Source organism: Rhinatrema bivittatum, chromosome 17, assembly GCF_901001135.1.
Source record: "Rhinatrema bivittatum chromosome 17, aRhiBiv1.1, whole genome shotgun sequence".
Classification (NCBI taxonomy): Eukaryota; Metazoa; Chordata; class Amphibia; order Gymnophiona; family Rhinatrematidae; genus Rhinatrema; species Rhinatrema bivittatum.
Genome location: NC_042631.1, coordinates 18,223,222 through 18,245,992, shown reverse-complemented (window position 1 = coordinate 18,245,992; position 22,771 = coordinate 18,223,222). Strand labels below are relative to the sequence as shown.

General features: G+C 45.9%; 1 protein-coding gene across 23 annotated transcripts in view; it reads right to left on the bottom strand.

Annotated features, from left to right (window-relative positions):
- Window positions 1-22,771, bottom strand: part of PPFIBP2 (PPFIA binding protein 2) — a 161,960-nt gene that overhangs the window by 101,061 nt on the left and 38,128 nt on the right. For 21 of the 23 annotated variants that reach the window (XM_029582270.1, XM_029582290.1, XM_029582276.1 and 18 more), the window contains exon 3: window positions 20,345-20,559. In XM_029582270.1, coding sequence (XP_029438130.1) covers window positions 20,345-20,559 — 215 coding nt within the window. Of the gene's footprint in view, window positions 1-1,384; window positions 1,877-11,324; window positions 11,396-20,344; window positions 20,560-22,771 lie in introns of those variants that run through there. The other 2 variants (XM_029582289.1, XM_029582285.1) reach the window with 2 other exon arrangements.

Sequence of the window (22,771 nt, the reverse complement as noted above, 5' to 3'; positions counted from 1 at the left end):
CAACTCCGGTCCTCAAGAGCAACAGGCAGGTCTGGTTTTCACAATATGCACAATGAATGTGCATGAAACAGACTTGCCTGTCTGTGGCTCTCGAGAAGCGGAGTTGGCCACAACTGACATAGCCTGGTTCCATACTACTCCACAAGAGATACATTAAAAAGGAGGACACTTCAGCATCAAAGTTGACCATGGGCAATGAAGTTTCACAAACTATTAGGATTTCCCCCTAGTGATGCAAGGCCCCTTTCCCTGGAGCACATATTTTGCAGTGGTATTTTACTACCTGACCCTAAACCAATAAAAATCATCTCTAGTCCGTGAACTCAGAGTCATACATTATTCACAACTCTCCCATCTGCACATAAAGCAGCTTTTGTATGAATATACTAATCTGGATGTTGATATTAAGGAGGCTTTACTTTCATTCAAAGGGAAGTAAGCATGCAAAAGAAAAAAAAAAGGAACTTCAAATTCATTGGTACATAAGACAAGGGGAAAACAGCCCCCTAAAATTGCACCTATAAAACATTCTACTGTAGCCTCTGATAGAGTATGTGAGCTGCAAGCAGGGACTCTTCCGAAGAGAGAGGCAGAATTTCCTTTCCACCTTCTACAGGACCGGGAAGGACAAACTCTCAGTATCTGCCGACTCTTTCCAGTGTACAAATACTAAATTATTATTATTTTTTGTTAAGAACGTGGCTCAATCCATGCATGAATAGTTGAGAAGCTTTAGCATTTCAAGCTTAGAAAGGGAGCCTAACAAAAGCCAGTTCTGATTGACTCCATATGTTCTGAACTTTGAAATGCTCCTGCTTTTTTTTTTGGGGGGGGGGGGGGGGGGGGGACCCGGGAGGAAACAAAGCATGACAGGGCTGTGCAGGAGACAGCTCTCCGCTCTTATCATTTCAGTACAACCACAATTTGTAGCAAAAACCATGACGAACTCCAGGCACTAAACAGAGGCTGTTCGTCTGGAGAGCTAAAACTACACTTTTTTTTTTTTTTTTTTTTTAAGGAAATTAAAAAAAAAAATGCAGAAACAATTCACTGTAGAGTAGGAAGTTTCAAACGTGAATTTCTCTCCAGTTTTAAAACTCCCTAACAGGGAAGCTGATTTGCTTCCTGCAAGGAAAGGGTTAAGGAGGTGCAGCGGCCTCCCTATAACCTGAGCACTACCTCCTCCCCCTCCCCAGAAATCTTGGCAGCCTGCAGTAAGTAGGCCCAGCACTTACCAAACGCCAGGCTAAAAGAGCCTCCCAGCTTTTTGGTTCCAAGGCAAAAGGAAGTTTTAATTGCAAAGCTGGGCGTCCCCAGGCCATGCCTATAATTAGATCGTACTGGGGGAAGTCTGGAAATCTGCTTTCCTCCCAGAGCTACTTACCCTCTTCAGCCACCTGAAATGCTTGTAGATATCAATCTCGCCGTCCATGCTCTGGGCCCATCTCAGCCAGCGCACTTCCCGGCTCTTCTCCTTCAGCACTGAACGCCCTTTTTTTGCTTCGCTTGGGCCGTGGATCTCGGCTCACGTTGGACTACTTCTTCTCGCTGCTGCCGGCCCAGGCTCCTGAAGGGGAAGGCTGTGCGCGCCCTCCGGAGTGACCCCCGCCCCCCCCCCCTTCCCCGGCATCTGCTTTTCAGAAAGTCCGATAGCAGGACGAGCCTTTCCCAAAGACACAGATCCTGCCAGCTGTTCTCTTAGGAGAGAGAGAGAAAGGGGCCTCGGTCCTCGTTTCGAGCGGCCGTGCCTTCTTGTTGCAGTACAAGCCACCACCTAAAAATTGCTAAGCTGTCAGAGGGGAACTATTTTTCCAGTAATGCCTTCCACCGGCTTTCTGTTTCAAGAGTGGCTGGAACTCATTACCCAAAGACCCCCACTTCCTGTCTCTCTCTTACTCCGGGTCTATTGCAACACTCTTCCACTTCTCGCAGTTTATTTTAAGACTTATCGCAGATGCCTAAAAATAAGCTCTGCACTTTGACTTCACTTTTTTTTTTTTTTAATCTCCTAAAAGGACAACTCTTTAGGGCAGGAAGGGGGATTTAGTGGATCTGCATCCCATACTATTCCTCCGTTTTATGAGGTACAGATGGCAAGTGACTCAATTCATGGAGGGAGATTACATTCAGGCCAGTCCTGAATTTCCAACAACCCCCTCCCCCCCCCAGCCAGATGTTTGATGGTAGCTGCAGTGCCGATTTCAAATGGTAGAAGCAGGGACTACAAATAGCGCAGAGCATTAGCACACAAGTTAAAAAAAAAAAGAAAGAGACTGACCAAAACAGTTTCCCTCCTTCTATTGGATCCCTTGCCAGCAGCTCTCTTTCAATGCTTTGCCCATGCTTTAGGATCATTATTTGGATCTGTAGGGCAGAAAAGTGGACGTTTGCTTTTTGGCTTGCTTGGTTTTCTGCCTACACAATATTTGCCCTGCAGGGTATGTACCGCCATGCAAAGGGGCTGCTGTTAGGAACCATCAGCTTTAAAAGCTGGCAGCAAAAGACTGTGGGCCCAGTTGAAATGCCAGGTGCTGGCCTGCAGGCAGCCCAGATTATCCAGCAAGGGCTTGCAGTGCTCCGAGGGAATTCCAAGCTACCACACACGGCAGCAACACCTCTGAATGAGATGCAAGGTGCACACCTGTGGCCCAAGGGAGTTGAGGTTTCCTACCTAGGACTGTTGCTATGATGGCTACTGGGTTATGGAGGGAAGTGAACTAACCAAGGCAAAACTCTCAAAATAAATAATGGTGGCACTGCTTCAAACCACCCTGGCAGCGAACAGGGTTGAGGCAGGATCCAATGGAACTAAATACTCAGGTATAGAAGATAATGAGAGAGTTTTAAAAATGATGCAATTTTGGCACCTTTTGATAATTCAGGAAAGGATATTCCAGTGCTGAATGACTATGTACACATCTGTGGTTTAATAGCAACAATAGGAGTAAACTAAATGACTAGAGAATTAAATCAAACTTCCTTATCGTCCTGTTAGACCAGTCATTACTTATGGAATTTCCCTCCTTTACAAATGAAGGATTCAAAGGACACACCTCTTTTAATAATCTCACTCTGGAGTGTAAACAAAGTGGGTCCTGGTCCAATGCTAGTAGTCTCTGTCTCTGGCAACTGCAGATACGTAAAGAGGATGTTAAACTCCCAGTCAGGGTGTAACTCTGGCAGAGTCGTCGTTGCTTCTGGAACAATAATTTCTTGGGGTTGATTTTTCCCAGTAAGAGCACTCTTCCAGGTCCTGCCCTGGTTGAGCCCCTGGCCTAGAAGGTTATCCCAGTACCCTCAAGGGTCAGTGGAGCCTCTAGAGAATGATGGCTACCCCAGGCTCCTTTTGGTCCTGTGAAGCTTTCAAAGAGCAATGGCTACCCCAGGACGCTTTTGGGCCTGTAAAGCCTCCTGAGAGCAATGGCTATCCCAAGTGAGTCTCTGGAACATCTGGAAAGCAGTTTCTGGATCCTCAGGAAGCTGGCAGCCCCGTGATTAAAAAAATAAAAATAAAAAGCCAGCAGATCTGCTCTCTCTCTCTCTCTGCACCACTCTTCCCCCTCCCGTCTTCTTCCTGCTCTCCCTGGGGAGAAATAGCAGAAGTAGAAGCCATGTCTTCTATCAAAATGTTGCCCTCAGGAGTAGGGCACTTACTCAAGTGGATACCCTGAAAAGGGGACAAGAAGAGAGGGAAGAGTGTTAGGCACAGCTATCCTCTGCCACAGGAGGAGAGGAATAGCCTCCTCTGAATTTCCCGAGCAGGTACTTGGTCTCGGCATTCATGCTCAAGACCATCATTGGGTAGGAGGAGGGTCAGCCCTGAAGCCAGGACAGAATATTGGTCAGGCCTTTTAAGGAACTGGTTCTGCAAGTCTCCATTTGCAGAGGCAATAGGGCACGAGCCATTCAGTATTGGGTTCAATAGATCCCAGTCAGCCCAGATGGAAACAGCCTTAGCATTCTGGGCAGGGAATAGGTACAACCTGGTGAGGTTTTTTTTTTTTGGAAAGTTCAGCTGTGGAAGTGACTGAGAGGGCAACACTTTTGATTTCTTTTTTTTCTCTGAACAGGACTTAAGTTTAGTGATGAAATTTTATTCCAAAAGTTTAAATGTTTCTTTCTATGGAGGCTTTGTCAGTATTTTTCCTGACTTAGCCAGAGCTTCACAAGAACGGCACAAAGCTTTCTTGGAGATGCGCCCAGAAGCTCAGGCTCTTGGTGCAAGTTTTCAGTTACGTTATCCATGTAAATGTATAATTAAGTTGAATGCCAATATATTTATTTTCTTTAGTCCAGCTCAATTGTGGGACTTCCTGAATGCGAGAGTGATCAATCGGCCATCTAACTCAGAGACCTCTAAAGGTTATCCATTATATTCTGTTATTGGGGAATATTTTACACCATCTATAGTTCAAACAAGTACATTTGTTGCCTTTTTCTCCTCTTTAGTTTCCATCCCCCCCTCTAACCTTTTGTTTTGATGGAGAAAGAAAATAATTGATTTGTTTACTATCAGTATTTTTGGTTTCTCTGTTGCTTATAGTATTTCTCTCATATTTTCTGTGGAGAACATTCTTACTTTGTATTACTTTAAAATTAATAAACAGTTTTAAAAAAAAGTTACATATAATCACACAATAGAGCAACTTAATTTTACTAGAGTGTCTGAACTCTCTGCTCTCAAAAAGGGGGGGGGGGGTCAACAGTTACCTACATGTGCCCCACTCTGGATGGAGGCTACGGTCAGGGATATCGGTGAGGCCAGGAGGGTACCCCCCGCATCCTTAGACCTAGCAGAAGCTCACTCCTATATTCCTATCCAACTGTATCACCAGAGCCCCATAAGGCTCAGGGGATTGGGCGAGTATGCCCAGTTCCAAAGGTGGCTTATGACCTAGCAACAGCCCCCAAAACCTTCACCAAGGTTGTGGTGATGGCAGCAGCCCTGCACATGCAGGGCATTATGCTGCACCAGTACTTAGATGTCAGGTTTATAATCGCCAAGTCGGCTCTGATAGCCAACAGGCCTCCGAAATAATACCCCACCTCATTTGATAATCAGGCTGGGATGGGAATGGAATGGGTTCTCATTCAGATACTAAAGGGCCTTGGGCCATTAAAATAGGCAACCATGGAGAGGGCTATTTCAGGACATGGACTTCCTCAAAGGAATCTGATAGGTTAAGATGCATCTTAGGGATGCAGACTTGGTCCTGCAGAGATCCTTATCTAGGAATTTCTCAAGGTCGGATTCCATCAGTAGTATCAACATTCCATGTGAGTTATTCAGGACCCCTTCTGGTCCTCAGCAAGGAGGTTTATCAGGAGAAAGGAGAATCCACAACTATTAGATGTACACCGGATTCTCTTGACATATCTGAAGGTAACAACATTGTAGGAAAACAGATGAGCTGTTCTTGGTATTGGGCAATGCCCAAAAATATGTAAGTGGCCTATAAGGCCATCATAGCCAAATGGATCAAGGCAACAATACCATCGGCTTTCCTATTATTAAGTTAGCAGCTGCCAGTAGTGCTCCAGGCTCAATATACAAAGGCACAAGCCCAGGGGCGGATTGGGGTTATGGGCAGCATGGGAGGTATGCCTGGCAGCGCCCTCCTTCTTCTGCATCCCCCGGTGGGCCGATCGCTCCAGTCACGTGGTCTGCCCTGCGCGGCCGTGACAGAGCCACGCTCGGCAGACCATATGATGAGTCCTGGGCCAGCCTGGGCGGTGAATACCAGGGCTGGTCCGACATCGTGAATCCGCCACTGCACAAGCCTCATTCTGAGCCAAGGCAATGCAGCATCACTGGAAGGAATTTGGAAAGCAGCTGCCTGGTCATCCGTATTCTTTCTTGGAGAACAACACAGGCCAAGGTAGACTCTGCCTTCGAGGCAAGAATTAGTAAGACAGCCATTTCTTCCACTTGCCCCAGTAAAGAGGAGCTTTGGTAAGTCCCATATGCAATGACTGGTCTAGCAGGATGATAAGGAAGGATAAATTATTACCTGTTAATTTACTTTCCTGGAGTCCACACCCTCTTTATACGGAGGAGGGAAATTCCTTATGTAATGACTGGTCTAACTCCTCTCCAGGATAGTAAATTAACAGGTAATAATTACCCATGTGGTTTACTTGAATTTCAGCAAAGTGTTTAATACTGTCCCACCCAGGAAACTCAAATAAAATGAGCAGCTTGGGGGTGGGTCTACTTTAGAAATTGGTTGAGTGATGAACGAGAGAAGGTAGTGGTAAATGAAATTCACTCTGAAGAGGGAAAGGTGATTAGTGGAGTTTTCTTCAAGCATCTGGTCTCTTCAATGTCTTTGTAAGCAATGTTACAGAGAAGTTGGAGGGAAAAGTTTGTCTTTTTGTGTGAATGACAAACATCTCCAACAGAGTGAACACTTCTGAGCAGAGAGAATGAGAAGTGATCTAAGAAGACTTGAGGAGTGCTTGAATACAAGGCAGTTAAGATTCAATGCCAAAAAGTGCAGAAATCAAATGTGAGTGATATGCAGTGTGCACTGACAAGAAAAGATACCTTGAGGCGATAATGTCTGAATACCTTGAGATAACGAAACTAAGGTGCCAGAACTGGAGTGCTTAGGAAGAGGCTCAGCGCTGGAGGTCATATCTCAGAAAGGACTGAGAGGCTAGAAACTGTCCAGAGAAAGGCAACCAAAATGGTGTGGTGTTTCTACCAAAAGCCGTATGAGATGAGGGTGAAGGAGTTCAACATGTATGTCCTGAGAGAGAGCGCGGATATAGACATTTAAATATCTGAAAGGTATTAATGTATAAGAAGAAAAGATTTTCCAGTGGAAAGGAAATTGAGGAATTAGAGGGTCATGCCATGAAGCTCCAAGGGGAGAAGACTCAGGAACAACGTCAGGAAATATTTTTTTTCAGAGAGGATGCTTGGAATGCCCTCAAAGGCAATGGTGGAGGAACTAAAAACAGTAAATGATTTTATTTAAAAAAAAAAGCATGGGATAAACGGAGGATCCCAAGTGAGAAGAGAATGGTAGCAAAGCACTGAGGAAGCCTTCACAGAGTGGCAGGCAGAACTCTAAAAGGATGCATGAGGGAAGGGGAAAGGGGACTTGGTTGTCAGGTTTCATGTGGGACTTCGGATGTCCATCTACCTAAAGTGGATCATCCTAATTAAGGGCAGATAAAGGCCAAAATGACCTGTCCAGCGTCAGTCCGCCTTTTGCAAAATACTCTTTCCCTTCAGTGTTTCCAGGTTCAGAGACAGCGTTAATGCATAAGAAATATGCGGAAAATGATGAACTAATGTTTCATTCATCCTGTGCTTAGGGACTAAGACTGCTCGTTTATCAGAGGTGCAGAATTTGCCATAGGATTCTTGCACCTTAGAATCGTTATATGATTTATTTGATTTATATTCCACCATTCGGGCACTTCAAAGCAGATTGAATTCAAGTACTGTAGGGTTTTTTCTTTTTTTATTGGGTGAAAAGTAACAGAATGATAAAAGTGGCACAAAGAAGAAAAGCCTTAACTGTTGAAATGAACTCTAGCGTGCTCAATTTGTTTTGGCTGATGAAGAGAGCATTAGATTTTGAAAGCTGGCCAAGAAATATTTTAACTTAGTTCAGTAAAAAAGGTATCCCCCTTCTATTCTGGTTCAGTGACCTTGCTTTCCAAGTACCGCTACAGACAGAGAGGCCGATGCAATAAGGTGCATTCGGCAGAGCACACGCTTTTTGGGCACAAATGTTACTCCGTGTGCAGCCTGGAGGGTCATGCACACAGAACGTGGGTGTAAAATTGTGCCTCCTGCTTCAGGCTCTCACCTGGAAATCCCAGGCAAATGAAGGAATTACCCCCCCCCCCAGTGCAGAGAGGGGTGCTGGCTTAACTCGGGTTCTCTCAGCACTGGAAATGTTACGCCTGGGCAGAGTTGGAGTCAAGTTTCCAGCGCTTATGTCACGCTATGGGCAGAAGTTAAAGTTCTGATGCTGGGACCTGTTACTGAGATTTGCACACATAAAGCATGTTTTCTGCACATAAAAGTCTTTTGTGTGCATAAATGACATCCGAGAGACTCCCCCTGCTCCTCCAAATGTAAACATGTTTGTTCAGCTTAGACTGAGTACACGTTCTCCAGTCAGTGCCCCTTTTTCTTTTCAAACTCCCGCAGCATTAACAGGCCAGTTGCTTACTGCATCAGGGGTTAAATAAAATGTTAACCTGTGCAGTAAGAAACTGTGCAGTGAATTTCAGCTCCCACTTTTAACCCACACATTACTGCATTGGCCCCCAAATTCCTAGAAGCAGCCTCCGCAGGTTTAGCATAGCTATAACCGCACTGATCACCTTAAAAAAGTGGGGAAGAGACTGGTATGTTATGAAAGAATTAGAGGCTGCGAACATTGCATAAGTGATGGAGGGGGCAGCAGATGGATGGATGCAATTTTATGATGCATTTTGTATCTGACCTGGGGTCTTCGGGGAATGGTGACTAAGATATATTTATAAATAATGATAAAACAGAATTTAAAAGGGAACATTGTTTAATATGTGTGAGTTTCACCTTAGTACTTAATCTTTGCTACTGAATAAATAAGGGAAGGCAAGGGGTTTTTTTTGTTTTATTGACATGGAGTAGCTGCAGCAGCAGCGGACTGAGAACTGGGGAAACGTTCCCTGTGATCTTGGACAAGCCACTTCACCCTCCATTATCCTCCTGTACAAACTTCAGAGCATTGAGTCCTCTGGGGACAGGGAAAGAACTACAATACCTGAATGCAACTCACCTTGAATGGAACAGTGTCAGCTAAACAAACAAAAAAGGGATCCGCATTTAAAGAAATGTGCTAAGCAAGCGACATTCATCTGCCACCAACAACATGGATCCAATGAGATTTAATGTCATTACACAGCGGCTGTAATTACATTGCTTCCAACACAGAGAAGAAAAACACGTGCATGGGTTTAACCCCATTTAGGCGGCAATACATAGGCATAGTTTGCACAGCAGATGTGCCATGTTCTCTTTCGCACTATATATTTGTTGGCTACCATGAAAATCCAGGCATCTTGACTGAGCCATTTTAAAACATGATTCAGCCTGTTTGTTTATTTACTTTATCTCATACACTTTCTTGTCTGCCAGTGCTAAAATACTTGCTCCCAGTGGGTAATATAATCTAGAACCTGCTTGTGCGAAAGCTGTTCGTCTAAGATCGGTGCAAGGCAGAGCACAAAGTGCTGCAGGGAGTTGCACTGGGATCCATACTTTTCTGTATGCTCGCTAATGATTTACATAGATGAAGGTTAGCAGAGCAATTTTGCAGATGTCACGTTAGTGGAAAAAAACAGTCCACAAGATATGGAAAAAAACAAAACAAAACCAGGCAGTACAAAAATATCCATACTACTTTTTCATTAGGAAGGAATGATTTAGTTATGTGAGGCTTAAAAAGACGAGGGCATCTAGACAGACAATGAAGGATGGTGATACTGTGCCAGTCAGCAGCTGCTAAAGCATCAGGGATCCTTGTGTGTCTCTAAACAGTAAAGGAAAGGGGGTTTTATACCCAGCAGGAGCAGAAGTTTGGATGTCTGGATACCAGAAGGATACGGATGAAATCAGTGCCACAGGGGAGGGCGGTGACCAAAAGCAGATTCCCCACGCTGGGCCCTGCGATAGCAAAAAGCAACAGAGCCCGGAGAAATAAGCGTTTTAACCATTTTGGGCAGAAATATTTTGCTTGGCCTGAGGCCTAAGACAGCGCGGAGACCCCCTGGCTCAGAAAGAGAGGATGAAAGATGATGTTGCAATAATGGATGGGGCAACAAAGATGAGTAATGAAGTAATTATGGTGGAAGAGTCTAGAAAGGCTTCGGATGCTCATGATGGAAACAAGAATACCCCTTCCCCAGAGCTAGACAGCCGGCTTTCGGGGAGGTGCATGTGGAAATCAAACCCCCCCCCCCATGTCCTGAAAACCTGATGTGAACAGGACACACATGCACACAACAAAAGTTATCAGGGGAAAGACGCACACACACACAGTGATCTCATACACCTTCTTTTCCTTCGGAAAGCAGGCTAATGTTTTGTATAACAACTTGTATAAAAGTATTTAAAAGGAACACGCATACATTTGTCTAAGAGGCTATTACAGACAGAAGATGGTAGGACCGGAAAGGCATGTTTTAAGCATAAGTTTACACACATGCAGTGTGATAAGGCTCTGCAATATTGTACTAACGGATCTAATTGTGATGTCTTCCGAAGAGGATTTTAAAGTATAAACTCAACATATTTGTATTGCATATGCTAAAAATATCAAGCAGTGGATAGACAGAGAGCAAAAACAAGTACCTAACACACCAAGAAGAAACTTGAACAGGAGAACAGTTTATTTTCTTCAGGATAAAAGCTAATTTAGCCCTTGCACATAACTGAACCTGAAACTCATGGGATTAATGAAAACAAAGTGCTGTGTTAGGGGATAGTGTGGCATACGCAGCAATAGCTTTTCAATTATCACATCAGAAGAATTCTGCCTACAGAGTCATTTTCCAAATGCTTTAAGTTATCCTGGATTGGTTAAGTTAATTTCCTCTCACAAAAAAAATATCGAAACATAAGGAAATAAAAATATCTGTAAATTGTACTTCTCTAACTGTTGCCCCAAGGATTATATTTAAAGGACTGAGCAAGGTAGTACAGTGCTTTTTTTTTTGCCCCAAAAAAACATTTTCTTGCCTGCTTTTCTGCTGTGGAATTGTTTTCCCCTTCAAGAATCTGGAGGAAATTAAGCCCTTGGGCCAGATGCGCTCTTTCAAAATGTTCAAACGATGTATAGGGGGGGGGTTTTGCACTATTTCCATCTATTTTGGGCCAGAACTTACATTCGGTCCATTCTTATTTTACCAGCTGCTTTTCAGTTCATGGATTTCTGAAGACACACAACAGGGAGCACTATTGTAAAGTACATGTAATTTAATGTTATGAGCATTCATCAGAAGTGAAAACATGGGGAAACCTTTTTTGAACATTTATCCTGTTCACAGCTGATTTTTTTTTTTTTTTTAAAACACAAAGGCAATGAGTGAAACTCAATTCCAATAACCTCTGCTCTAAGAAACTGAAGTGTACTCAAAATCGCTGTGAGTCAGAGCCAGAGATTCCCCTGAATCATTCCTAACACCTTGGGTTTTTGTTTTTTTTTCGCAACACAAGCAACCTCGTCACCTGCAGAATATTTCTATCTATGCAATTCCAGAATTTTGTGCCTCGCTTCCTACTTCTATTCAAGTAGCCTCAGCCATTATCCTACCTGGCTTCCATGAACAGGAGCTCAGCCCTGCTACCAATATTCTTCCCGGATGAAAGGGCTGACCAGCGCTGAATGAGTTTCTTACTATCTCACTCTGAGTCAGCACCTTATCCAACAGGAATGCCGAAACCCTGTAATCCTAATGAACACATGATAGCCAGCAACCTATCAGCTCAATGCAGGCCTCTTTCTTCTTTGAGCTTTGACCCCCCAAAAGAAAAATTGCCATGTGAAAGGAAGGCAGAAGTATGCAGATACAAAGTTAATGGTTCATTGTCTTGATTCAGTCAAACCCTGCTGTACATCCCCCAATGGAAAACAAAGGAATCTTAAGAATAAGACCCCACCAAGGAGGCAACAAGAGAAACCTTACAACGTGAAAGGAAGGCAGAGGTATGCAGATGCAAGGCAAACCAAGAACTTCCACTCAGCAGCCTACTTTTCACGATGCATGAAAGCAACTGTGGTCATGTGTGGATGCAAAAAAAACCAAAAAAAAAACAACACACACTCCACAGTCCTCATCTCCTGAAAATCTGGTGTAGATAGGACACCCAACAAATAAGTTATTTGGGAGGTGGGGGGACAGACTGCCCACCCCACCCCCTTCCTGATTTCATAAGCCTTTCCTCTCCCTCTTTATTCAATCAAGAATGGCAGCAAAATCTTCAAATAACTTATAAGCTGGGAACGCATTCCATGCGTGTTCCAAATACATAACGAAGATAAATAAGCTAAAAATGTTTTGCTGCAGAGTTATCTGCATAAAATCATTGCCTGTCCAGTAAGAATCCGCAGAGTGCTCAAAGGGCCCTGTGTTTGGGGGTAGAATTAAAAGGAGTCCCTTCTCGTGGATGGAAACAATCAGGAAATACACTGGGATCCCAAACGTGAAAGAATTGTAGAGAATGAAAAGGTTGCGATCACCCGTGACATTCCCATTCCAACCGCTAAAACGCTTGATGCAAGAAAACCAGACATTGTGGTAAGAGAGAGATAAGAACAGCATTGCTAACGGAAGTGTCACCTCTACGTGACTATTTCATACAACATATATATACACAGGGAGGGAGGGAGGGAGGGAGGGAGAGAAGATCCTCAAATACCAAATGATGCAATCAGAGACCAAGAAATGATGACAGAAAGATATAGAAATATTCCCAGCTGTACTAGGTGATTAAAAAGAGCTTCCAAGCGCACCTATATTTATCGGGAATAATTTTCAAAAGGTTGTTCTTGCTTAAAATGCACGCAAGTTGGATTTTGAAAATTTCCATGATCTATACTGTTGAATTGCAATTTAAGGGGCGGATTTTAAGAGCCCTGCTCGCGTAAATCCGGGCGGATTTACGCGAGCAGGGCCCTGCGCGCCGGTGTGCCTATGTTCAATAGGCCTACCGGTGCGCGCAGAGCCCCGGGACTCGCCTAAGTCCCGGGGTTTTCCGAGGGGGGCGTGTCGGGGGCGGGGCCGAGCGGCGTGCCGTTTTCGGGGCGGGACGCGGCGTTTCAGGGGTGGGCCCAGGGGTCGTGGTTTCGGCCCGGGGTGGTCCGGGGGCGTGGCCGCGCCCTCCGGAACCGCCCCCGGGTTGCGTCTAGGCGCGTCAGTGGACCGCTGGCGCGCGGGGATTTACTTCTCCCTCTGGGAGGCGTAAATCCCCCAACAAAGGTAGGGGGGGGGGGTTAGACAGGGCCGGGGGGGGGTGGGTTAGGTAGAAGAAGGGAGGGGAAGGTGAGGGGAGGGCGTTAGCGAATTCCCTCCGAGGCCGCTCCGATTTCGGAGCGGCCTCGGAGGGAACGGAGACAAGCTGCGCGGCTTGGCGCGCGCCGGCTACACGAAATCGGTAGCCTTGCGCGCGCCGATCCAGGATTTTAGCGGCTACGTGCGTATCTACTAAAATCCCGCGTACTTTTGTTTGCGCCTGGAGCGCCAACAAATAGGCTTTTGAAAATTATATCTGCTATATATGCTTCTTTTATTAGGGATGTGCATTTATTTCAAATGAAACTGCAAAATGCAACAAATAAGGCTAATTAATTTCAATTGTGGGGAGGGGGCTCTGAACTGAATCGGGGGTCCCCGCAAATGAAATGAACCTTATTTGTTCATTTCGTTTTAAACTAATGCATTAAGCCTAGGGCATAGGCCAAGCCCCCTGAAAGTTTAAAAAAAACAAAAAACCCACAACTTATCAGATGCATCGGGTAATCCGACAAAGACTGGGTCCTGATACCTGGGCCTCGCCCGGATCCAGGCCTGACGCCAGGGCCTAGGCCAGGAGGCTGGGTCACAACACCAGGGTCAGGCCCAGGGTCAGGCCCAGGCCTGGGAGCTCCAAGGCTGAGGCCTAGGTGTCGGGACCCAGCATTGGGCCTGGGTCCAGGCAGAGGCTCTAGTGCCAGGCCCTGGCCTCCGGGTCAGGTCGCTGCGTCAGGCCTGAGCTGGGGCTCTGGCCTAAGCTGAGGTTCAGGCATCGGGAGCCAACCTTCGGGTTGGGTTGTGGCATCAAGGCCTGGGCTTGGGCTCTGGCCTTGAGTAGACCAAGGCTGCGGCGACCCTACCACAGCCTCGGCCTGTGCTAGTCTGAAGCTTCGGCCTGGTCTTCGCCGATGGATCCCCCACCGGAGTGGGGTAAGTGGGGCCCGGGGGGATCCTGGCCCTGGCAGTTTTCCAGGAAGGTGGGAGGGAGGTTTCAATTTCGTTTTCTGGCCGTTTTGGGGTTGGTTTGTTTTTTTTTTTATTGCTCGATTTGTTTTTTTTCACACCAACGAAGCATAACAAGCAATCCATGAACCTAAATTCATGGGAAAAACACCTCCCGAAAAGAAACCGAATAACGAAAATGAATTTTTTTTTCCCTGCTCATCCCTAACGTTTGGGCTTGTAAATCTCTTTGAAATTTACCCTTTTCCCGCTTGCCTGTACCTATTACATTTTATGATCCCCAGAAGGAAGTTTTCTTTGGCAGAATGCAAGTACTCGGGGCGAGCACTGGCAGTAAATTTGAGAGACTGAGATTGCATCCAACATACCCTGGCTTACAAGTGAGGTTCATTCTTGTCGTGGTGTCTGTGTGTGCAAGGAAACCCACTTGGAGATGCTCTCCTGGAAAACTCCCTTTTCAGTTTACTGCAAGAAGCCCGGAGGTTCCAGTCTTGTGGCTTATAACAGATACAGGAATGTAGGAACAGTCGTCGTCATCATCAAGGCGTCATTACTGCTAAGGGCTTTGCATTCTTATGTGCAAAGCACCTTAGGAAATATTTAAAAAAAAATGTGACAGCCCCCACCCAAAAAATCATATCAAGTAATAAACTTGCTTTCCCTATTTGCTATTGTTGTTTGCAAAAGGGTTTCACCCATTCCTAGGACAATAATTGTGAGGGGAACCCCCCCACAAAACAGCAGAAGCCCCTCTAAAAGCCCCCCTCCCCCAGTACTACTGTAGCAAGGCTCGGGGATCATGAGCCTAACGGATTTAATAGTTCACAATGTTACTCTGTTCCCAGGCTCATAAGGTTTCTCAGACTCTGCATCTGTAGCCAAGCCAAAAAAACCGGACTTGAGAGGATTCATCAACATTTATTTGTGCAGTTTTATTTCTTCTGGCGTTTATATGGCACCGTACAGAAAATAAAATCACACACAGGTACAACAAAATTCCCCGTTCCACTTTCCTCCTCTCCCTCCTCCCCCGAAGATCCAGCAAGCCAAATGGGCAGCGGAGGCAAAGGAGGGGAGACCGAGAAGAGCTGGTGAAGGTCACGGTGAGTGGCGGCAGCAGAAGCCAGACTTGAATTCAGATCTCCTGCTTCCCAGCCTGCCTGTTACTCTAACCCCCTCAGGCTGCGCTACCCCTGCAGATTTGTGAGAAGCAGCCCCCCCCCCCCCCCTACAAGAGTCGATCCATTTCAGTCAAAAACATTTTCCAGCTAGGGCAGACGCTCTGCCGCACCAGGCCAGAAGCAGGCCTGATCGTCACCTGACCCCGCCGAGCAGCTGCTTTATAGCCTAACACCGGCTTCACTTACAGACCATTTACTGGTTGTGCTTCATGCACCAGGAGGCTGCTTTACACATGACTTTCAGCTTTTAATGTTAAGAAGCTAAGGACATTCACTTGCCTACAGGTCCAGATTGTTTTTAATTGTGGTTTTTTTTCCTAGTAAGAGTAGAGGATAGGGTAGGATGCACTAGGGATTTCATTTATCATGTTAAGATATTTTGTACAGGGAGGCTCATTTTATTTTAGCTGTGCAGGTAGCGAGAAAGTCTGTGGTGTAACTTGTACATTTTCAAAGCAAATATCCACATAAGTTCGCTTTCAAAATGCTTGGGTGTGTTAAATGATCTAGACAGACAGACAGTGAAATGTTGCAATGTGTGAAATGTACTTTGAGATGGATATTTCATTCTGCTACTGTATTCATTTTTATGTACATGCCACATGGCTATTGTTATCCACTTAGAAATATTATTTTATGAGGGGGCAGCTACAAACTGTAATAAAGTAAAAAGTAAAGCCACACCTTCCAAAGCTCAGTTGAATGTGAATTTCTTTTGAAATACAAAACAAAGGGGTAAGTTTTCATGACGACGACGCCTGGTAAAGTATGCCTTGTACTTTTCAGCCCACACACACCACCCACGTAGTTTGTACTGAAGGACTGGGTAGTTGTCAGGATAAAGAGTTCACATGCACTTTAGGATATCTCCACGGCAAGCATCAAATATGCTCACCGACTACACATGCACATTTGAAAAAGCTAAATGTGTGCGTGCAGCCTTATCATTTGACCAAGTTACCCTCTCTCCCACCCCCAACATATATTGCGTTGGGATCACAGGAAATAGCCAGCCAGGTGGATCAACCGAGACTGTAAGAAACGGAGAACAAAGATGACAATTCAGGGGGGCCTTGGGGGGTTAGAGGCCTGGGATGAGGAAGGATTGAGATTCCACTCCTATCCTGATTTGCTGACTCAAACAGGAAAATAGGATGAGATTACAAACCAGAGGCTCCTAGAACCAGGAAGTGAATAGGTACCTGTGCTCTCTCTCATGGAGTTATGAAGTTAACAGAGGGCATCCTCTCACCATGCATCTTGCCATTCTAACAAAATTCACAAAGTTTCCGTAGCTTAAATTTTGCCTGGCTCCAAAGAATAAAATATGCACAGGAAATATACACTTCTGCATTTGCAAGTCTGGATATGACTTGAACAATGACGTTAATGCAGTCACTTGCCTCAGCAAATGAAGTGTTCCCAGGCAGCTCAAGCAAGCCCATCTCTGATGCTCTGGGGATGTATAACATTTCACAGATATTAGGGCACAGTAGAAAAGCCGAGTTTTTTAGAACACTATATCAGGTCTTCATTTTGGGCCACTACGATACAGTACAGAAACAGAAGACAATCTCTCTACAGCCCTCAGGGTTGTGAAAACCCCAAATATCATCTGTGAAACTTGGCTCGCCCTGTGAAGCTGAGCACTTCCATCATTTAAAGTCATGTAGGTCCGCACCAAAAGGCTGATGTACTAAGGTGCAGATGCATGCAAAAAAAAAAACCAAAACAAAAAAAACAGCAAATAGCATGAATAATTTTATCCCCAGATAATTTTGCATTTGCAAAACCAGTTCACAAAATTGCTAAGGAGCTGAAGAATCGTGCAAATGAGCTTGGCACTGATTTCTGCATAGCAAACTTACATGCAGAAAACTGCAAAGTTCGGCAGTTCTCCACAAAACCTACGGTAACTATATACAGGGAGATGGGGTTAAGATTTTTAATTTTTGTTATAAAGTCTGCGATTTCACATGGGCTTCCATCAAAAGATATACACATGGAACTAGTTGAATACTATTTAAATGAGTTGGTATCATGAGCAAAAATGAAAGCAGTACTGGCTCATTCCAACAAACCCACTCGTGGGTTAGAACATCTACCACTAAGAGCCTTGTTTACTATGGATTTCTTTCCCCAGCAGCGTAGTAAATCAGGCCCCTAAGCCTTCACAAGTGTTTCGGCAGCGACACTTCACTCCCTGAATGATTTCTTGTGAACTTCCAATTTAGACACCTGACCTTTTTAATTTCAACTAAGAAGCTCTGCATCACAAATGATAAGCTACGTGCCAAGCATTTTCCCCCACAGACACCGGGAGGGTGGTTTTCAAAACCTTTTACACAGGTAAACATTTGAAAATTGCCCCCATCCCGACATCCTTCAGGGTAAAAAAAAGAGTCCAAGAGAGGGAAAGCGCGCGCCCAGGGATTTCATTTTGAGATTCTCGCAGATCCTTTGGCACTGCTTCACGGCAGGAGCGCCCGTGGCGTGCGCGCCAGCCCACCATTCTCAAAGAGAATCTCCGACGGAAGTTTTAAAAACATAATTCCCCCCCCCCCCCCAGGAATGGTAGGAAAAAAAAAAACACAACTTAGCCTTTAGGCCCCTTACTCAAACACGGGTCATGCTGGCGAGATTAATTACCAATATTAGCCCTAATACAAAGCAATCCCTCTGTGGCCCACTAGAGGTTGAATGAAACCCCTTTCCGCCTCCCACGCCGTTCAGGTGCGGTGGGGATGGCGCCGCCTTGCAGGTCCGCCAGGCTGGACAGGGTGCCGCCGCCCCAGCACAGCAGTCCACCGGGCCTGGCGGGGCGCTGCCTCTCCCTGTGCTCTCTCATGTGACAACAATTATAAGACAAGATGGGTTTCTGAAAATGCATTCTTCCAAAAAAAAAAGATAGATATAATAGATAAAATAACCATGTCTTACAGTCAGGCCAATACAGGCATATTTAGTGCTGGAGTTAGCAGCTGCTTTGCAATGCATAATTCACTCAATGCACCCTTAAAATGTTTAGCAAATAGCTAAAGCTCCTTTGTTCAGTGCTGTTAGCAAGTAGCAGGCACACTGTTTTCAGTTCTAGCTTTTTGTTTTCTGATGTTATCTGAGGTCTGCAAGATCTGCAAAGTTCATGTACAACAACGCTGATTTGTTTTTGTTGGTCATCTAAAAGTTATGACAACCTACAGAGACTGCTGTTCTCTCCAGGACCAGAGCAGCTACTAGAACCCTACACCAAGATAAAATGAATGCAGCATTACCAAAAATAGAATATTTATTAAGAATTCCTCCGCTGCCGCTTTCTGGCTAAGATCCAAGAGCAGGACCCAAGAAATGAGCTGAGGACAGCATTTTCTTGGCCTTTTGCCTGAGATTAAGATCGTGCACAGCCTGGAAGGCAGAGAGGGGATTAACTCCCTGCCACCCAACACCTTTGGGGGGTCATGAAATCATTTGGATCCTGGCCAAAGTGGGAGGAATAAACCTCCACTGTATTAAGACCTCGCTCTGTTAGGTTATACTGCATATGATGCTTTCTCTGGAAAAGAGCAATGTCCAACATAAGTAAAAAAAATAGTAAGTAACTCGGTGGACTACTGCAGTGTACGCTTCCAGTACATTTTCTGCTAACCACGGTTCCAGCTCACCCTCATATTAAAGAAAGATTCAATTGCCTCAGTGTATCTGGAACAAGTCCGGAAATGGAAGTAAGACAAGATACCCCCAGGCCTGCATGAGTCTACCTGGCGTTAATCCACCTTCAGCTGTTTCTTCCTCCTTCTTCAGAGTGCCCTGAATCAGCCATCAGGGTTGCTTCTTACAGTGCCCTCTTGCACAGCTGGTGCACAGCGCACTAAAGAGAACATTACATTGTTCTTCCGTCAGAGTCTGCCTGAACGGATACTGAAAAACACGAGGCAGCCGACGCGGCGCAGAGGAAGGAGAGGAGTCAGCGACCAGAGGCGATCCAGTGCTGCGGGTTCCTGAGCACCTCCCATGACCCGACAGCGGCCTGATCTTCCTCCCGCATCAGCTTTTCAATTTCTCCTCTCAGCTGCACCCCGTGTGACGCCGAGGACTACCTATGCAAAGATGACTAAAGGATGGGCAGCGAGAGGTCTTCTCATGAAGATGAATGGAAGAACCCAGAGAGGCTCAGAGGCCATCTACCTGCAGGTGAATGTTCGATGTGTTGTACAATCAAGGGACTGGGAAGTGATTAAAGCTTCATGCTGCACTGCAGCTGTAGGGCCACCGGTCATAATCCTGTTCATCCCCGTCACAGCCAGCAACAATACAGTGCCACAGCGGTCTTTTACTGCCTCGTCATTACTGGCAGAAGGCAAGTAAATGAATGAAGACCATGACAGGGGAGCTGTGCCTTTAGTACTAACCATTCAAATATCCTGCATGAATGCTAAGCAACAAAGCAGCAACTCAGCTTAGCCAGTTCAGAAAAGAGATTAAAACAAAAAATGTTAACACTTTTAATTCCATTTGTACACTCTGCAATTTCCTCCTACTCCGTTGGGCTTCCGGCTAAAATTAGAACCCGGGCCGGGGTCCGGCGCCACGAGGCAGCATTCACAATTACCTGTGGATTCCCCCCACCACACACACACATTGTACATTCCCCTCTAAATTTACTTTAGTTGGGTCCTTGCAGTGATGGTCCTTGGCCGGCAGCCTCAGGATTATGGCCACTAGGCATTGCCTTTGCTTCATGACTATGGCTCGGTCCCACTGCGGGACCGTGAACTCTTATTTCTTGTAGCAGCCCCAGCCATGACCGATCCTGGGAGGGGGGGGGGGGACTGGGGGCGCCGAGCGACCCATGCTGGGAATCTGAACCAGGACCCTCTCCATGGCCGTGCATTGCTCTGTCACTGGGCCAGCCCCAGATGTTAACCTTTTATATTGCAAACAATAGTAAAAACAAAAAAAAACCCAAAGATACAAGGTGATAGTCCAAGAAAAAGATAACAATATGTTTCTTGATTGGCTTTAGATGGCTAATACTCTTCTTCAGGTCAAAATTCAGTTAGTCCAACAAAATAAGGTATCGTCTTATATATATTTTTTGTTTTTACTTGTTAATCTTTTTTTCTTAACACCCCATTGTCAGCACCGAGGAGAATGATTATTGAACATTGGTGGCAACTTACCAGATTACTCTCGAGCCATGCCACTATGCACGTGGCTGTGGCGCCAGGTATTTGGTTCCGTAATAATTCTTTTTCTTCTGGGTTCTCAAGCATTTCCAAGGCCATCCTCAGCTCTTCCACCAGATGCAGGATGGACAGGGTACCCAAATATTCCACCGGAACAGGCGATCCGATGTCGTAACCTCCATTTGTATACTCTGCAACCGCTTTGGTGCCTGCAATGAAAAAAAAACGGAAATGGTGAAGCTCTGCTTTCCTTGTTGTGGAAGTACCATTAGTGCCAGCTTTGGGGGGGGGGCACCTGGGAGGTCAATGGACACCGTGAGACAAAGGGCATCACCATATTCAGATCCCCCCCCCCCTCCCATGGGCACTGCTGTCATGGGATGGTAAGTCCCCCTCCCCCCCAAATATGCCGGTGTCGTGCCTCTTTCCACGTGTGCACATAGAAGAAAGCCGGCATCACCATCAGCCACGCGGGCCAGGAGGAAGAAGAGTTGTGTCTCCCCCACCCATCTGTCTGCATGGGCAGGAGAAGGGGCCACCGCCGTCATGTGGGCTGATCCCGCTGGAAGAAGGAAAGGCTGGAGGTGGCTCGTCCCTCGGCAGATGAACTGGTGGGAACGCTGGGTTGAGAGGACAGAGAGAACAGCCCCATGCTAATCTGGAGGGAGCAGTGAAATCTTACCTGCTTCCCCCACCCGCTAATCCATGCCAAGGACTAGGGTGGGACATTGGTTGGGGGGGGGATGGGCACTATTGACAGTTTACACCTAGGGTGCCATATGCCCTAGAGCCACGTACTATTATCACAGAGGTAGGTATTGTCTGTTTTCCAAGCAATTAAAAAATAAAAATAAATCTGGAAGCAGCCTCCTAATCCCCCAGCTCCCACTAGCTCAATAAAAGGAGAAATTTTGACATTTGCCATGAGCAGCACTGGGCAGGCCATCATTACCTTCCATGCAGTATCCTTTATTCTTATTGACTTTCATTGGCACAATTTATTTATTTATTGTCTCGGTTACTAATAAGCCCTGGGAAAGACCTGTTTCAGGCTAGAGTAGTGCAGAACAGCAAGGGGGAGGGATACCTTGCAAACGCAAGGCTTCCCTCCGAGGGGTCTGGAGTGGCCGTCCCCCTGGGAGGGAGTCCGAGGGCAGTCTCTTATGGTTTGCTTAAGAGTTAGGAGGAAGTCAGGAGCTTTAAGAGTTTGTGGAAACTCGAGCAGGGTAGGGAGGGTTTCCATCCTGTCTCCTCACTAGCTGTGGCTGGGAGAGCCCTCTGGGTACAGTTTTAGGGCTTTTACATTTTCTTGGTAGGAGGTTTGGTGAGACCTTGTGCACCGGCTGAACTCAGGTACTGGGGAACCCTGTTTTGGGGGGCTACCCAGGTTAGGGGAGACCTGCCAAGGACGGAGGAGGTGGTGACCAGGTACCAGGACCCTCCGGTGTTTAATTGTTCTACCTGAGAAGAGACTCAGGAGGAAGTGTTTGGCTGCCCCTTCCCACCTGAAGGGGGACATCGGAAGCTGCTGTTCCATCGGGATCCCGGCAACGAGAGAGTCCGGGAGAACTACAAACTGTGACTAACAAATCAATTGAGAACACTCAGGACACCATACAGGGGTTTTTTCCCCTGGGGGGAAGAGAGGGCTTGCAACTCTCTGTGCCAAGACCGTTTTTGCCTATTTTCATCCAGGGCTGGAGGGGATCCCTGTCTCCTAAAAAGGGGTTGCTTGCTCTACCCAAAGCCTTGACTCTCTCTCACCCTGGAAGGTGGAGATAACCGGGATCCCTGGGAGGAAATATCTTGCACAGCTCCAGAGAAGGAACTGTAAACAAGTTAACCTTATCTGTGGAGCTTATGCAGAGCACCTCGGGCCAGTACACTTTTATTGTCTGCAAGCAAAACTTTGATTTTGGACACCACCTTGGAGCCTGGAACGTTTTTTGCACAATGGGCCCACAGTGTGAATTTTCTCAAGGGATGCTCCTCTGCCAGGAGCACACAGACTTACCGGAGGCACCCTCTGCACTCGGTGCTTTAAAAGGTAACTTTCCCCCCATCCAACAAAGGAAAGAGACAGTGTCTACTGCTAACCTGGATCTCTGCCCTGTGCAAGACAGGCACACTAGGATGGGGGTTACATTATTTAAAAAAAAAAAAATGATGTATAACCTGTATTCTTCAAGGTTCAAAACAGGGTACAATAAAACAAGCATAACATTTGGAATCAATGTACAACAATAGCAAACAAAAACTTATAAACAATGGCAAAAATGCTTAAGACATGAGATTAAACTTTCACCACTAGAGAATGCCGGTAGTAGGTCATTCCCTTAATTCTAATGCATTTCTAAATAAAGATGTTTTGAGAGCATATTTGAGCCAAATATGGTCCAGAAAGGAATTCTACAGAAGGAG